This window comes from Grus americana, chromosome 1 (assembly GCF_028858705.1).
Source record: "Grus americana isolate bGruAme1 chromosome 1, bGruAme1.mat, whole genome shotgun sequence".
Taxonomy (NCBI): domain Eukaryota; kingdom Metazoa; phylum Chordata; class Aves; order Gruiformes; family Gruidae; genus Grus; species Grus americana.
Window position 1 is genome coordinate 122,682,091 of NC_072852.1, and position 16,808 is coordinate 122,698,898.

Here is a 16,808-nt window from a genome sequence, read left to right on the forward strand (position 1 = left end):
TTCAAGGTATTTTGTTGTGCAAGCCAAAACAGAGCAAAGCTTGTCAAGTCTCTGTGTTGCGTCGGTCTCTCCTTATCCGAGGGCTTTGGAGAGGAGCGCTCATATGCCCCGAGGGATGTGGCTGAAAGTAAAACTTCCACTTTGGTCGGGGCCAATGATTTGGAGTGACTTGTCTTTGTGTGCTGATAGATTTAGTCAAACATCCAGAAGATTGAATAGATTTTTATTTAAACTATAAACATGGTATGTGATGACAAAAACTCTGTTATTACAAAATTCCCAAGTCCTTTGAATGCTAAAAACAACTGCCATCTAGGATTTACTCGCCTCCAAAAATAGCAGGAAACCTAAACCAATTGAAAGTATGGATTTTGCAAGAGCAGGCTGTTACATTTAGATGTATTCAGTACACACTGTGAAGTAGCCCAGAAGTAAGAAAATCCAACCAGTCTAAATTAGCTTAACAACACATTGCGAAGCGACAGCTAGGTCACTTCTTACATCTCTAAACTGTTACAGCTTCGTGCAGTTGCAGAACATAAATGTGGAAAACTGTTTTTACAAAAGGCTTCTGTCAGTTACAGCAGTGCCAAAAAGGCTGCGCAAAACAATTTCATGTGATAGCGAGGAAACGTCTGCAGGACTTCTTACTGAACCACTAGGAAATGGTTACCCTTCACATCTGCACAGATGTTCACAGTTTTAAGGTGTCTGCAAGCTTGCATGCTTTCTTCAAGCAAATTCCCTTTAGGGTTCACTGAGGACTAGATATGGACTCAGAAAATATCTAACACCTGCATTAATGGGTGTGAGAGAAGACAGACAAGGAAAGGCTGACGTTTAAAGTAACTTATGGTACCTCTGTAATCTTATCGGACAAATACTGTGAGCTAAATGCCCGACCTGATAGGGTATGTTACAGTTGTAGATTGGAAGGAAACAGAGGACAAAAGTGGAATTAATAAATAAACCAGTATTTCACAGACATCATTCAAGATTAGCAAATATGCAATACATTTTTTTTGACATTAATAGATAAAACATCTTTACAAAAAACACAATTGTACACAGTTACTTACAATTTAAACAGGAGACAGAAGCTTAATTATGTAGTTGCAGCTTAGCTTTTTTTTTTTTTTTTTTTTTTTAAAAACCCCGTTCCCTATCCTATCACCCATTCAAATTGGTGAGTAAGCCTAGATTGCAGCAACTGAGATCTTAACTGCTCCTTCTCTTAAATGCCATGGAGGCTGAGCCTGTGCAGCCCTCCCACCAGATACCGGTGCAGCAGTGGTGCACAGCTACCCCACTCGGAGCCTCCTTGCTCTGAGGGGTATTCCTTTGACAAAAGCCACCTGTGCTACTGCCAAATGGTTCTGGATTCCGTGTGATGGCAGAACAGGACAATAAAATTTATTTTCGCTTGGCTGGCATTTGAAAGCTGATCTTCACATGAAAAATCAATGTCCTATCTCACAGTTGACACTGGAGTGCCTCCCCTGTACAGAGGTAGGACAAACAAGGCTGAGAGTTAATCACAAAAATGGTAGAATCTTAGTCTAGCAACTGGTGCAGGAGAAGGTATGTGATTCCAGGGCTCAATTTAAAATCATCATCTCCACCCCCTGTGACAGGATGGGGAAAACTGCCCCACCTAGGCAAGAGAGCTAGCATAGATTCCTCCTCCTTTCAAAACCTCAAAACCTTTCAAAACCATCAGCAAAGTTTACTGCTTCGCAATTTTCAACCAGTTGTTCTGGGCTGACTCGGGGCTGAAGCAGCAAGGCACTGGCATAAGGAAACTGCAGTTCTCGGCTTTCTGGACATTCATGGACTCTGCAAGAATCTGCACTCTCTTTTGCTTGTTTGTTTTTGATGGAAGGATGAGACAGAAGGAGAGGTTCAGTTTAAAAATTTCAGTTTAAAATCCTCTCTGGAAGCCAAAGGGGAGTGCATAAATAAAGACCAGTTGAATCAAGCAGAGCTTGACCACAGTTTTTGTTCCATCCTGAAAAGGGTAAGTCTAGGTAACCCGACATTAACATAGCAGAGAGCACTATTTGTAATCGGTCGGATTTCCACAGCCTGTTCTTTCACACAGTATGCACCGGCTTCTGTCAAAAGTGGAAGTCCCCTTTTTCAGTGGAATATTTGGTAAAAAACAAAATGTTGATATTGAATGCATTTAAACAATGCATGTTCCCTTATATTAGCACATTCAGGGCTTAACCCTGTCATAGCAACTCCTGTTTTTGGAGGACAGGGTCAAAATGTTCTACCTCGTTCTGTACAGAATAACATGCAGCTGGTGAAACAAGACAATGAAGGGATGTACTGTAGAGAGATAAAAGTGGAAAAGGTCACAAATCTCACTTTGCAGAGAGTCCTTCAGTTTTTTTGGGTTTTTTGGTTTTTAGCTGCTATTCTTCACATTCAGTAGTCATCGCCAGGGTAAGGAGAAGCAGCAAGAACTTCCCATGCTCCTGAAACGCGGTGGCTTCTGCTACTAACAAAGTCCTCGACGGTGATGACAAGAGACTGGGCACTCACCAGCTTTCAGCTCCCTGGCACAGAGTATCCAAGTCCCAGGCTTACTGCTTTCCCCTGTGCAGGAGCTCAAAACACTGACAGACTATCAAAGAGGACTGTCCAAAGTGGTTAGCTGGTGTGGCGACACAACTCTTATGTGGACACAGACAGTGGCTGGAACAGAAATCCAGCAGATTTTGCTGTCTCTTGTGTTGGAGAAGCTTTTTTTGCCATCTCTCTTGATACACTCTGCAGAAATCTGTCACTTGTATTACAAGCAATGCTGCCATCAAGATAGGGGGTGATGCTTCTCTTGACACATCTCCAGCTGCCCAAATTGTTGGCAGACTTGCCATTTAGACAGGTGCTGTAAAAACAAAGCAACATCTTTTTAGAAAAAAAAATAAAAATAAAATTCTCCAGAAATAACCATGTCCTGGAGTTGTTTTTCCTACATAACCAGTGGAACAAGCTGCAAAGCTATGGAAAAGCTGTATTCATGCTGCTGAGAGAGAATCAGCTGGGGTGAAGAAGCTCTGCCTCGATACCCGAGACACTGGGGGCCCTCTGCCCTTGTGCCACAGACTGAAAGTGCCTCCCCTTCTGCAAATGCAAAAGGTGCTCTCCTGCTAACACACCCCTCTCTTGCGAAGGGATGTGTCACCTTTGGTTTGTTTTAAGCTACTTCAGAGAACGAGATGCACAAAACTGATCATCTACGGGCAGCGAAGGGATCCCTCCAGTGAGCAATTCCAAATTGCTCCAGCTCTGAATTTCTCCTCAGTGGCTCATCCTGCCCCACTGACTGAAATGGGGGTCTGGAGAGACTAACCCCACTGGGATGAAGTTACTCTTCTTCGCAACCTGCCTTCCCCATAGTTTCCAAAACTTTTTTCTTTGTAACAGCAAAGCTAGCGTCAGTAGGCTCTTTTTTGGTTTTGCAGTGTTCAGGATTCCCACCCCTCCTCGAAACAATCTGACCTTCTTTATAAAAAGTGAAACCCATAGAAACAGAAACACATTTGTATCAGTATTGAAAAGCAAAATGCCGTGGCAAGAGTGTCCCTGGGGGTGCGACCTCCACAGCGCCTTACTCCCCATCTACCACGCACAACTTGCTTGAAAATCTCCAATGATGATTGAATTAAGCTAGAATTCCTCCAAGACGCCTTCTTTTTGCCCCAAGGTAGTACCAGCTATTTCTAAATAATTCCTGACAGATGCTGGTATTCTCTTTTGTTAAGAAAAAAAACCAGCAGCAACAAACCTGGACTGACAGACTTGACAGCCTGCACAAACTTTCTGTCTTGGTCCTCAACTAACATTACTCTTAAAAAGGCCTTTTTTCTTTTCTAACGTGTATCTTGAATCTCCATTGTTTAAGCCTGTTGTGCCTCAAGCGTTGTGTCTGCTGGGTTAGGACAATAAATAACTTGTCCCATCCTCTTTAAAAAATTCCCTGAAGAGGGTTGTTAATGTGTCCTTAATCAGCCTCGCTATCTCCAGCCTAAACAAACACAACCAATCCTTCATCAGAGATCACATTCCCTAGATAGTTCTACTTTCTCTGGTATTGGTCCAAGTTGCCATCAAACCGGGTCACCCAAAAGACACCGCCTTCCATGCCTTACGTGGCTCTGTTGGCAGAAAATCAGCCCTCAGAGGTGGGATAGCTTCTGATAGCACCAAAGCTGCTGTCCCACCTCCTCTGCCACAAAAGGTGCGGAGACATGCCAAGGAGAAGATGGGCTCTGGAAGGCCAATGTGTCTGGTTTGTTTTTAGTGAACAAATCATGCCACCGCAACCTTCTATGTAAGACAAATATTTACTCCTATTTATGTCACAGATGTTTTTCTACTTATGGGCTAAGTCCAGAGATCTAATAAAATAGGGCCTAGTATAAGTCCAGGAGAAGAAAAAGTTGACCTTAAATGATCTGTTCGTGCTATGTTAATGCAGCTCACAGGAATGGAATGAGAAAATGTATTTTTATCTTAAGGAGAAAATCCATCTTCCTTTCTACATTACGCTCTACAGGAACCAGTGCGATGCCTGTTGATGTTTAGCAAACACAAATGTGGATCAGACTGGGGTTGTGCGATAGGTCTGGAAAATAACTGAGCATTAACCCAGTTTGCAGAGCCACCAAAGAAGTTCTAGATTTTTTTTTTTATTTTTTTAAGGGTTATTTTGCTTCTGCTTAATATTATGAATCATGTACATTCACAGCATCTGCTAGGGCAAACTATGCTTTCACTATTACAGTTTTGGTGGAACCACAGTATTTTCTGCCTGTTCTGCAGAGACAACCAGGCAACAGACATTTGCTTCAGTAGGAACTACCAACTGAGATATAAAATAGGCAGATATTTTATCCTCTCTGTACTCTTGCAAGTCCCCTGTGCTGAGTTTGTTTTTCCAAATTTGTTTTGGATTTTTTTTCCCCGTTTTTATTTTTCCCCCACTATAAATGATAAATGAATTTGTAAGCCAGCTAGCCTGTAATATTGCATTCTGGCTTATAAAAAATATGAACATGCTGAGGGTCTAAAACTGCTTTTTTTTTTCTCTTGGAAAGGAGACTGCTTAATACTTTTTAAATTGGGTATATATAAGCTCAGGCTCATAGACACGAGGCATATGATGTTGCTGTATCCCAGCTAGAGACATTCTAGGATATGGTGCTTAAAAAGGCAGGGAACAACCATTTGGTGATGAGCACTGACATGATGTGAAGTGATAAGTGGTCAGTATTGTCTTGACTTTAAAAATCATCATTTAAAACAGATTTTCCAAGTTTGGCTCTGCCTGGCTTATGGCATAATCCACCTGTCTTGATGGCAACAGTAGCTGCAGCACAGCTGTAGAACAGGAGGAGAGGGTAGCTTCAGCCCGTACGCTCTGTGTCCCCTATCCATTTGTCATGGCCTTTGGCCTGGGCTGTTGAAGGAACTTCTGGGAAGCGAGGCTCTCGGGCTGCCTTTGGCAACTCTACAGAACTCAAGGAAAGGGCTGAGAGAAGAAGTAGGGCTACCGCTTTACATGCTCGAGTTTGTAACATCAAGTCTAATCCGAAGGCTTTGCGCTGCACTTGAGTACTGAAGCTATGAAGTTAAGTCACTCTTGACACAAATACAGCAACATATTTTTAATACTTACAGTTGAGTCCTCCTTTGTCTTCATTGGGTTGGACATCTGTTGAAACAAATGCACTGTTTTAAGCATGTAGGATAGATAACTATAGTCTTTTTCCAAATGGGATTAATATTAAGAAACACCCACCAAAGCTGAGGGTTCAATGTGCTAAATGTGCTTTGGACAGCAAAATGTAGTCCATACTCTAGTTGCTTACAATCTAGGTCACCATTTTAGGAAGGACAGATTTTGGGCTTGAAGCAACAATCCTGCTCCATGTTTTGGGAAGAAGTCCTGCACCACTTTTGGGTTGTTTCTGAAGGAAGGACATGGCTCCTAGCACAGCTGCTGCAAATACTGGGCAAGATCACTACCCTGCTTTCTCCTGCTCTTTTTTGAAGCGCCTGGGCTTGCTAGCTACAAGGAAGAGGGCCCGGATTGAAAATGGGGTTTGTCCTTGTCCATGAAAACTGTGGTGTCCCTGCTCCCTTCTCTTAGATGTTAGCTCTTGTACGCTTGCAAAGTGGCTTACAGAAGTACTCGGATACATCAGCAGACTGAGTCTGGTTCACAAGACGTCTTTTAGAGCTACCTTTTGTTCCGTCTTGCCAAGCACTGAGGAGTCCCACACGTGGGCAAATGTGGCAATACAAAGGTATGCATGTATAACGGGGAGTGACAGTGAGACATGCTTTATTTCTAACTTGTAGAAAGCTGCTTGATCCCAGTGGGATCTTGAACACTAATTTGCCCAGCCAATGACTCTAAAGCTCTCAGGATTGATTTTATCCTCTGATTTCTGCTTTGGATTGTGCTAAGCAGAGCGAGCTACTGACCCCAGTCCTGTTCCATGGAGGAGCATCCCCTCCATCTGTCCAGAAGCAGCCCGCAGGCTGGGAAACTACGGGCTGAACAGGCACAAAGTCTGAGCTACTCGCGTCCAGCAGTTAACTCCTGTGAGGCTCAGGCACCCGAGCAGAAAACCATAAAGAATAACATGTTCTGGGGCACTACGTGTCCTCCCCAGGGCACCTCCAGGTTTTTGATAACAGCATGATTTCCTGCTGTTGTGTGCAGACAGCTTACTTGTACATTCTAGCAACACGCTGGATGACATTAAATATTTTGGCAAATGAAAAAGAATTCTTCAGATTTGGTCATGCAAATGAAGGGCCTCATTACCTGTGTAGGACACTAGTTTAGCGGACCTCCGTCTCCACAGCCAGCAGGTTAAAACAGCTAGCAGACCCATCAGTATGACAATAGAAACGATGCCAGCTGCTTGAGCACCTCGTCCATTTTTTTCCAGGTTTTTGTGACTTTCTGTGCCAGAACCATCGCTTTGCTTCAGGTGTGTGTCTAGAATAAAATAGAAAAAGGATGTAATAAGGTATATGTTTTCACATTTCATACCAGGCAAGTATTTGGCCACATTTTACATGCACAAATTGTGAAGGACTAAATATTTGTGCTATTCATATCACTGTGATTCTGGTGTTATTCCTTCTGAGCAAGACATCTCCAGCTTACGCTGTCTAATAATACAATGCCAATTTATTCCTCCCTGTCATCATACTGCATGCATCCCTCTTGCTTCCTTTTTGTTCTTCTTTCCTGCCATCCCTGGGAGACTGTATGTTTGAGCTTGTATCTAGACTCAGCTGAAAATAAATCTATACAGAATCTATAATGTAAATCTGATGGTATTCAGAAAAGTGGGTGAAAACCTGTTTCCCTGAAGTTAGTGACTAATTTCTACTGATTGCTGCAAACTGAAGGTTTCAAATCACATCTCTTAAGTGTGGCAGTGTTTTTAGAAACCGACAAAAGATAACAAGATGAAGGTCTTTTCCCTCAGAATACAATATAACAAAATGCCATTAGGAAACTAAGGACAAGGTCACTTAGTTTTCCTTTAATTTGGGATGACAGCAAGGATATGCTATCATATAAACACTCTACTGTGCAACTTTTGCTCATATGCACAGTTTTTCTTCCTGGAAATACTTTATATCGTTTGGCTGTTTGTCGGATCAGCGTCATTAAGTCCAGAGTATGTGACTCCTTGGTGTGTTCAGGTAAACTAATTGTGGGTATCCAGCTACAGTTACGCAAACAACCAAACCTTCTTGCACCAGGGTGCAGAAACCTGGGAGAGAAAGTTGTGGCAGGAGGCAGAGCCAGGAACAGCAATGGGACTGAACAGCCACTTCCAGATAAGCTCTCCCACTCTAGATAGCTTCTCTGTTTGGAAATTGTGACACTCCCTATTGCTACTATAGCTGTAACTTTTAATAGCTTTTTTTTTCTTCTTTTTAATAGCTTTCTAGTTTTGTAGAGAGTCAAGTGGTTAAATATTTGTTTTTACTATTAATCACTCATATCAGCAATAAAGAGCTTATTAAACTTGTGCTATTAGGTGTATTGCTCCATTGTGCCAATAGTACCCGTTTGCTACGGGCCTACTTTAAATAGTGTACTGTGTTAAAATAAAACTAGGCACAGAAAAAGCAAACATGAGTGCTGCAGAGCAGTAGGGCAGGGGTTCAGGAATCGTGGATCTACTGTACAGTGCCCCCTGCAAAACAGCCTGACTCCCCAAGTCGTCATGTTCCGAGGAACCGAAAGGTAGAGCCCAGTGACTGCCTCAGACGCAAGAGCTTCTCAGTGCTGCTGTCCTAACATGCTTGATGGGGTGTTCGCTTCAGTGTGGAAGAAGTCAGAGGTAAACACAAAGTCCGTGGCTAAGCATAACTAGCTGGAAACAAAAACTGCGCTCTTCTCGGCACTTTTGGGAACTACTGAATTAACGCGCGCCCCTCATTAGTGCGCGTCTACAGGCAGAGACATGCTAGTTGATACATCTGCTATCTAGAAAACATGAAATATCGTGAAGGGACTTACAGTTGGCTGACAGATTCTCCTGCAGTATTTTATTTTCTATGGAGCACTCTATTTGCATGTTAGAAGTGGCTTTAACCTTCAGCGTGCTAAAAACGCTGTAAGTGCCATCAGCGTGGGGGGTGATCTCCAGCTCTGATGGAGGCAGGCGGCTGTTGTCCGTTTTATTTATCCAATAAACATTGGGCTCTGGGTATCCATTGCCGGACCTGCAGCTGAAAGTCACCTCCTCTCCAGTGCTGTCACTGTTTCTTATCGGTCCACTGAGTATCGGCTGGCTATAACTAGCTGGAGAGCAAGAGAAAAAAACCAAACAGTTGTCGACATGTTGATACGTATTGAAAAGATAAAATTTTGATGTGGGTCCTGAAGCAGAAGTTCTGGGTTTCGCACGACCCTCATGACTTGAAAGGGAAACACCTGCAGGTGTGGTATGTAAGGCAGAGAGCTGAGAGAATTACTGGAAGGGCAGAAGGCTGAAGCCAAACCCAAAGGAAGAAAGCAACTTCTGAAGCTGCTGTCACGTGGAAGAGCCCTTATATTAATGAAAACCAAGATGGACAAAACCATACACTGGATGAACAGCTGTTACAGGTATTCTCCCAGTTTTAGATTCCCTATCTGTAACATTTAAGTTAAGCAGACTTCATTTCACCAGAGGGCTGAAGTATGTTTCAAAGTTAAGGGTATGCTTAAATGTAATATTGAAACGGCATGAATTTGGAAAAGCTAGAATGAGAATTCGGGCAAATATGTGCAAGTGATAGAAGTTCTTACCTGCTAAACTGAGAACCACTTCTGCCTGGTGAATCACCTTGTTATATTCAGTTTTCTGCAGGACTACACATTTGTATGTACGTTCATCGCTCTGGCTGACGTTTAGTAGCAGCAGAGAAAAATTGCCACTTTCCAATCTATCCCAGAATAACTGAGTCCTGTTTTTGAATTGAATACACTGTTCACTTTCATTGTCTTGACCAGAGATCAGCGCATGTACAACTGAGCACTCTTCTGGATCATCAGCTATTTGCCAATATACCCGTAGATTCTTTAAGGGCAATTTTCTTCCTTGGTAAATGCAACTCAGCGTAGCGTTGTCTCCAAGTTTACTGACAATGATCTCCTCCTCCAGTGCAACAGCTACAAGACGAAAAGAGAGAAATAAAGGGAGGTGATGTGGAAAAAATGTCATTCTTTTCAAGTATATTCTACCACATGTAGACTCCTGTATCAGTATTTACAACAGGCGGGTGAGTGTGCTCACTTCATAGTCATCTCTACATTCTGACTTGCCGGTGGCTAATTCTCTCTCTGTTTGTCTGTACATTTTCCAAAGGGACCTTTTACAATATAAAGCCTTCTGCTTACTTTTTTTTTCCTCCAAGGACCAACCAGTCTAAACGTTCCTGGCCCCATGGATACCCATATATTTCACTTTACTGACTGACCGCAGGCACATATTCAGGTCCTAATGCTTTAATAATCAGGTTTTTTTTAATTAAGAAAAATGCCAGATAACACCAGGTAAATCACAAGAAGTGGAAACACTGATAATAAGAAGAGTGCTACCATTATTTTGCAACCCAAAAAATTAAAAGGGGAAATAAAACCAGTGTTTGTCAAAGCGGGCACGTCATAGCAATCACATTTTATTGCTACCGCTGGTGTCACCCTCTCAACAAATATACCCAGCTGGCAAACCAGCATACCCAGATACCTCCAGTGACACATTCGTTAGACATTTACAACGTCTTATGGCCACCTGAGGGAGGCCAGCACAGTATCTGGCTTTCATGGCACTTTTCCTGGCCTCCAGACACGAGAAAGGCAACCTCTGCTCCTGGTGAGCAATGAGAAGGCGTGAGCTGGCCAACGTGCGATGCAGCAGGTAGCAGGTCAGCTACTCCGAAAGGGCCAGGGTGGCTCTGACCGCAGCCTCCCTGCTGAGAGGGGCGCATCACCTCTCCTCCACCCCAGCAGCCGAAATCTCTCCAGTGCAACTGGTTGCTGAGAACAAAGCAACGTGCAGGGTGTAAATGTGAGACTGGGGGGCGGTGGGGGGTCAGGCATCCAGCTGGATGGGAGAGATTACAGATGGGCAAAGGGATTATACAGGTGGGTGAATTAGAGAAAGAAAGATGACAGGAGTGAGGGTTTGGAAATGTGGAAATGCCTGGTGAGGCGAGAGGGAGGCCGTGATGTTAAAGGGGGACGGACATGTCTTTGTCTCAGAAATAGCTCATCTACATGTCCGAGTCGGGCGCCCTGGCTTAAAAATACCGCTGAAGCAAAGGCGGTACTTGCGGGGAGGAAGGCAGTATGTTCTCCAGGGCCTTATCCTCTGCTGGGTGAGGCAAGATGTAACGGGCTTGAACCGCAACAAGGATGCTGCAGCTCAGATTTTGGGAAACCCCTTATAGCAGCAGGAAAAGCGAAGCTCTGGAAAGCGTTGCTGGGGAAGATGTGGGCACCTCCATCGCTGGTGCTATTTAGGAACAGGCCAGCCAGCATCTAGTGAATCTGAATATGGTACAGTTTGTCCTGATTTTGGGGCCAGGGACTTTCCTTGATGATTTTGTTGCAGTTCGTTGCAGCGATTAAGCAAGAACAGAGGAGACAACTTTGAAAACATTTAAATATCACCAAGTGATGTCCTTTAACCTTACCTTTGTTTTGAAAGGGATTTTTGGAACTGTAATAAAAGACTTACTAATATTAGGTACTTGATATGGTAATGTATAATTCTAGTCATAATGTGACTTTATCCAGTCACGTTAGATCTGCTTATCAGCAGCCCTTATTACTTCACGTCTAAGGCCTTTTGTTGGCAGAGATAAATACGCAGGGATGTCTGTAAAGCAAGCAGAGCAATCTAAGCAAGAGGTCCTTTGCTATTCTCTATACTGAAACTGATAGAAACTGATTTTTTCTTCTTTCCCTGATGCATGTCACACTGAGGCATTCTTAAGTGTCTTGCTGAAAACACACAGATGTTTATATTGTAGGTATTAAAAATACTCTGTGTATTTGGCCAAACACATTAAGGGAGGGCAGCTTCATTTTTAACTGAAGTGTTCTAAACTTACCAACTCTCAGGATATGATGAAGCAGAAAGAGAAATCCATAGCTAAAATAAAAAAGCAAACAAGAGTGTTACATGATAGACTTTAGCACCTCTGTTGTCTACATAAACAATAGACCTAATATTGATTGTTTCAGTATAGTAGCAGAAGTAAGTAAATTAGGTACTGCTACTACGTAATGTCCCATTAAGTATTTGCATTTTTGGCAGCTGCAAAACTTCTGTTCAAACGACATAACTCTGTGGGTGGGTGGCCAAGGCCATGAATAGCAGTAAAACGCACTAATATTGGAATCAGAGCAGAGGGCATGAAGCTGGTGTTATGCCTGTCTTTCTTGTGAAAAACAAACCGTATAGGCTTACCGGACAAATAGGCCCTGGAGGATAGCTGGGAAGAATCATGGCTGCACAGGCCTAAATCCAGGTCAAGCCCTGCATCCCACTGTTTTGCTGGAACTCAATGACTTTCTGGTTTTATCTGGTTAAAGGCAGGCAAGCAGCTGACCATGCTGCCCACTGGTTTGTGCACTCAGTAAAAATGTGTAAACTGGAAACGTGCTGATAGCAGGGGGCTGTGCAAAGGTTTTGCTGGAAAGACTTTGGAGTGTTTGATTATTCCAGAGGAGTAAATCTATGCAGGAGTTTCCCAAGGGAGTTACTCCTGCTGGATGCTATAGGAAAACCCTGTTTAACTTATCTGTAAAGTCTGGGTGATGTAACTCTCACCCTATATGGCTTTAAGAAAGATAAATGTGCAGCACTTTCCTAAGAGTTATTTTAAAATAGCCTTTTGCCACCACGCCTAGCTATACATTGTGTTCTCCTTCCTCCAGACTGCTGTGGGAAAGGAAGACACTGGAAAGGTTTTGGGATGGGAACGGCATGGCTGCAGTTGCCCACCTTGATATTGCCCTGGGTGCAATAAGGTTGCAAAACTGAGCTGATGGGCAGAGGGCCACGAGACCTGCTCATCCCCAGTTTCCCCAGTTTGCTTTTGTAAGCAAGCGGGACCGTGAGGCCACACTGCCCGGGTGCAGCTGGTTCCCTTCCCCAGTTGTTCTCAACCCTCAGCCAGGTCCAACATTGAGCCAAGGGCTGGGGCAATGGGGACAGCTGCCCCCAGCAGCCCATGTCCACCCAGGAGCGAGCTCCAGGTTCTCCTACCTAGACTGCTCGCCTTTCAAACCAACCCTGCCCTGCCTGACCCTCCTGCCTCCAAGTCCTAACCCAAGCCTAATCCCCCAGCAGCCATTTCTCACCTCGCTTCCCCCCCCATCAGCTGTGCTTTACACCATCCCCTCTCTCTTCCAAGCCTCCTGCCCTTTCCCCACAGCTCCTGCCCCTTTGTCCAGCCGAGCACCAGGATTCATCTGCCACCTCCCAGGCACAGCATCGCTTCTGCCCAGCTTCACTCCTACCAGCTGCCTGGACACAGCTTGGGTCTCCTCTGCTGTGGAGGAGGGTCTCTAATACCTACCAGCCCCCAAGAAAATGATGATCTTCCAAAACCTATTTGGCTTGGATGGAGAAAGCAAAGGACATTCCTGACCCAAAAAAATACCTCCACTTGAAGCCCCATCTCCAGCGAATGAGATGGGGAAAGTTTAGGGAAGAGTCAATCTGAATTGTATTATTTTTATATGAAGAAAATACTTTCTTTTCCTTTTCTGTGTCCTTTACAATGGTTTCATAGATGAGGTTTCAAAAATTTAAGCGGAAGCCCAGTGTGGAACATTTCTGCTCTAATATTTTACTAAATCTGCAATCAGCCCTAAAGTAAGCCTCCCAAGTAAGCGTACCTAAACGCTCCAGGGAGGCAGCTCTGCTCTGTTCTGTCTCTGGCAGTGACTTTTGGTGGCTTTTGCATGTGGTCTTGTATTCTTGTATTGTATTTCTGTTGTATTTTTATACTGTGCAGGAGCCATCACTTTTGTGCCAGGCTGGTAGAGGTTGGTCTTGACAAGCTCACCTTAATGTAGTTCTTAATCCCGTGGCTGTGTTTGTTTTGTTGTTCCCTGGCCAAGTTAGAAACTATGGATGGAGCAAGTCATTTGAATTAAATAGAGAACAACAGTTGAGTGATCTTTGTGGGACTCTTCAGGGAATTTCCCGTGGAAGGTATTGGCTGATGCCAACAAACATTTAGATAGTCAGCCAGAACTGATTCTCTAATGTATGTATACAAAGCAGGTCTTGATTTCTTATTTTAATAAATGATGTCACAGTCAAGGCTGGACAGATATAGAAATGCTTATCCTCTTATTTGGAGAAGGTTGCAGCTCTGGTAGTGTGAGGGCAGTGTCAACCCACCACATTCCCCTAGAATAGCTTTAATGCCAAGCTCCTGTTGGAAAAAGGGAGAAACGCTCTTGCCCGCAGAGAAACCTCCCCTTTGCCCCACTCAGCTCCTGTGTCCATCACATTGGCAGTGAGCTCCACTAAGCCAGGTGTAGCTGCATTAGTTTCCTTTTTTTTCTTTTTCAAATATTTTATTTTTTTTTTCTTTTTCAATTCTTTCCCACACCTTCCCCTTCTATACGTTTTTAAAATGTCATGTGAAATGGGAGAAAGTCGCACTTCCTCTTTCATACATTCTTGTTTGGTGAGATTATTCTTCCTACCAGAATCTCAACTTTTTCATGCACTATTGATTTTACACTCACGGGATGTTGCTGTTCTGGCACAAACTAGCCAGACAAAAAGATGTCCCGATGCTTGCAATAACTTTGGGGCTTCTGCTCCGCTGCTAGGATTTGCTTTATCACCTAACCTTGTAGCGACATCACTCTTCTCGCATCGGCAGGTGCCCTAAATAGGTTATCTGTGAAGCTTTTCTAACAGCTATGGTAAGGCCACATTAAGCTGGGCAATAAAAGCCGATGCGCCTGCTTGCCATCTCCCATTCACATTCGGACCAAAAGACTCCTTAAAATGCCAATTAATTCCCCGCAGCCTTCAACGGGGTAGATCACAAACTACAGACAGGCGGGGCCGCTGCGTGGGCTGACCCGCTATGCCAGGGGCACCCTGGCCGCGGAGGGGACCTTGCGAAACCCGCCTCCCCCCTCTCGGTTCTCCCGCGGCTTCGGGTGTCCGTGAGAACTGCCCGGCCGGGAGAGCCGCCGGCCCCGGGCCTCACGGGCAGCACCGTGCTGGCAGGCAGCCGGCACCCGCAGCCGGGCACGTTTAGCGCCGCAACCCGCTGTCCCGGGTCCGGGAGGGGACCCCGTGCGGCGCCTCGCCCCTGTCTCCATTTAAGAAGCCCACCCTCCACCAGAACTTTTCCTGCCCGCTGCGTTGTAGGGAAACTCGGATTTTTCTAAACGGGGTATGCATCTCTCTGTCCCCGAGCAAGCAACCCGCCAGCACCCCGGCAAACAGCCCGCTTGTGCCTCCCGCCGAGCCCCAGCGACCCGCGGGAGGGCCGGCAGCCCCGCCGCCCCAGGCCGCCACTCACCCTCGCGGCTCCATCGTAGCGGCGCAGGAGGCGGGTGGCTAGTCGAGCCGTTCTGTGCCGTGCCGTGCCGTGCCGAGCCGAGCCGCCGGCTGCCCGGTTTAGGCCATTCCCCTTTCCCTCCCACGGCTCCTCCCGCCGGGGATTTCCGCGTTCCGTGCGCCGGAGCGCGGCCAGCTCTGCTACCGGGGCGTCGTGCAAACCGGGACCCCTTGCGACCGGCACCCGGACCGCCGGCAAAACCCTCCTCCGGGCTTGAGCACCGGCCCCAGTCCTGCTTCGGCCCCGCACGCCGGGCGCTGCGGTTCGAGAGAGCCCGGCCCCGTCCCGGCGGTGTGGAGGGTCTCAGGCACTCGCCTGTTCCACTGACCCCTTTCCAAAGCTCGCCGGGGCCGCTTGCCAGGGGCACTGACCCCTTTCCAAAGCCGTCGCCCTCGGCGGGGAGGCTGCCTGTGCCCCGTCAGGCCGGGCGCCCCTCACCGCCGGCTCTGGGCGCTGCTGGGGAGGACCCGAGGAGCCAGGGCCGGGCACCGGGTTTTGTGACAGCACGGAGAGAGCAGCATCTTCTCGTCCCCGCGAGGCGGTGGAGACCGGTCCCACGGCCCCGCTCGGGGGATGCAGAGTACCGCAACCCGGCTGCGTGCACGGGCGTTTGCGAAGCCTGCCAGGGAACCGGGGGGTCTGCTCTTGACTTTCGTTTCAAAATACATTTCAAAAGACATTAGGTTTACGATTGCATAATTAGTTAATAACCCTAAACAACATTTGATATGGTGCATGACCACGCCTGAAGACAAAGATAAAGACTGTGACAGAATCATGTTGATAAGGGGTGTTGGAGCTGCAGTCAGCTATCTGAAAGCTGTAGTTCGTGTTCACCAGCAGTTTTGTTTCTGGCTCCACATCAGTGGCTGTGTTTGGCTTGTTCACTGTCAGCCACCTCAACCCAGCTGGGACTCCTTTGCACACGTGAACATTTGTGACACACACCACAAAGCTGTCAGGGCCATGCTGCAGACAAACACCGCAGTGGCAGTTGTTAAAAAAGATTGCCATGTTAATGTTTTATTTGGTCTTGGTTCTGAATCACCCTGGGAATGCCAATTACCTTGTCCATGATGAACAAGAAACTCCAGGGTTGTGCAAGACCTGCAGGCCCCAACGCTGCTTCCACTGCCAACCAGCAGCAGGAAGGGCAGCTGTCAGTTTTAGTCTTCAAGCCAACATTACTTCAGCCTCTCTGTTTATCACTAATAAGCTGCAAATCAGTGATTGGCTTGGGAGGGTAGACTTCAATTTACACTAAATATAAAGGAAAACAAACATTCCTGTGGAATTATGGTTGAATCAGGACATGTTGGCAGCAGCCAATTCACATCTTTCTCTGAAATATTTCCTTACAGAGTGTCCTTCTTTGGGAACTACTCTTGATATTTTAGGTGCTGTTTTGATGAACATGATTGGTGTACATGTATACACATGGAATCAGTTGGTTCTGGCTAAAAGCTTCCTGACTTTAAATGCTTGTGGCTTAACTTTAGAGGTGAATTTTTAGAGTTCTGATTATAAATTTGTTCTTTCTAAAATGCATCGTTTGAATGCACTCTTCTGATGTTCTTTGCAATGGTTTCTATCATGCTCTTTTCATACATGATGAATAAGAACAGTCTATTACTACACATGCATATCGGTTTTGGTGGAAAGGA

General features: G+C 45.5%; 1 protein-coding gene across 1 annotated transcript; it reads right to left on the reverse strand.

The window, feature by feature from the left end:
* Nucleotides 1-209: 209 nt before the first annotated feature.
* Nucleotides 210-15,731, reverse strand: ICOSLG (inducible T cell costimulator ligand). The gene is made up of 7 exons (XM_054819742.1): nt 15,106-15,731; nt 11,653-11,693; nt 9,344-9,706; nt 8,570-8,854; nt 6,848-7,024; nt 5,690-5,725; nt 210-2,896 (listed from the first exon to the last, which is right to left on the reverse strand). Exons 1-7 carry the CDS (start codon nt 15,117-15,119, stop codon nt 2,886-2,888), a joined length of 927 nt encoding a protein of 308 aa, XP_054675717.1. The 5' UTR covers nt 15,120-15,731; the 3' UTR covers nt 210-2,885.
* Nucleotides 15,732-16,808: the final 1,077 nt, after the last annotated feature.

Coding starts and splice junctions, on each gene's coding strand:
- ICOSLG (XM_054819742.1), bottom strand. Junction 7,025..8,569: donor GGAGAATCTGTCAGCCAACT/GTAAGTCCCTTC, acceptor ATTTTATTCTAG/ACACACACCTGAAGCAAAGC. Junction 5,726..6,847: donor TAAACTAGTGTCCTACACAG/GTAATGAGGCCC, acceptor TTGTTTCAACAG/ATGTCCAACCCAATGAAGAC.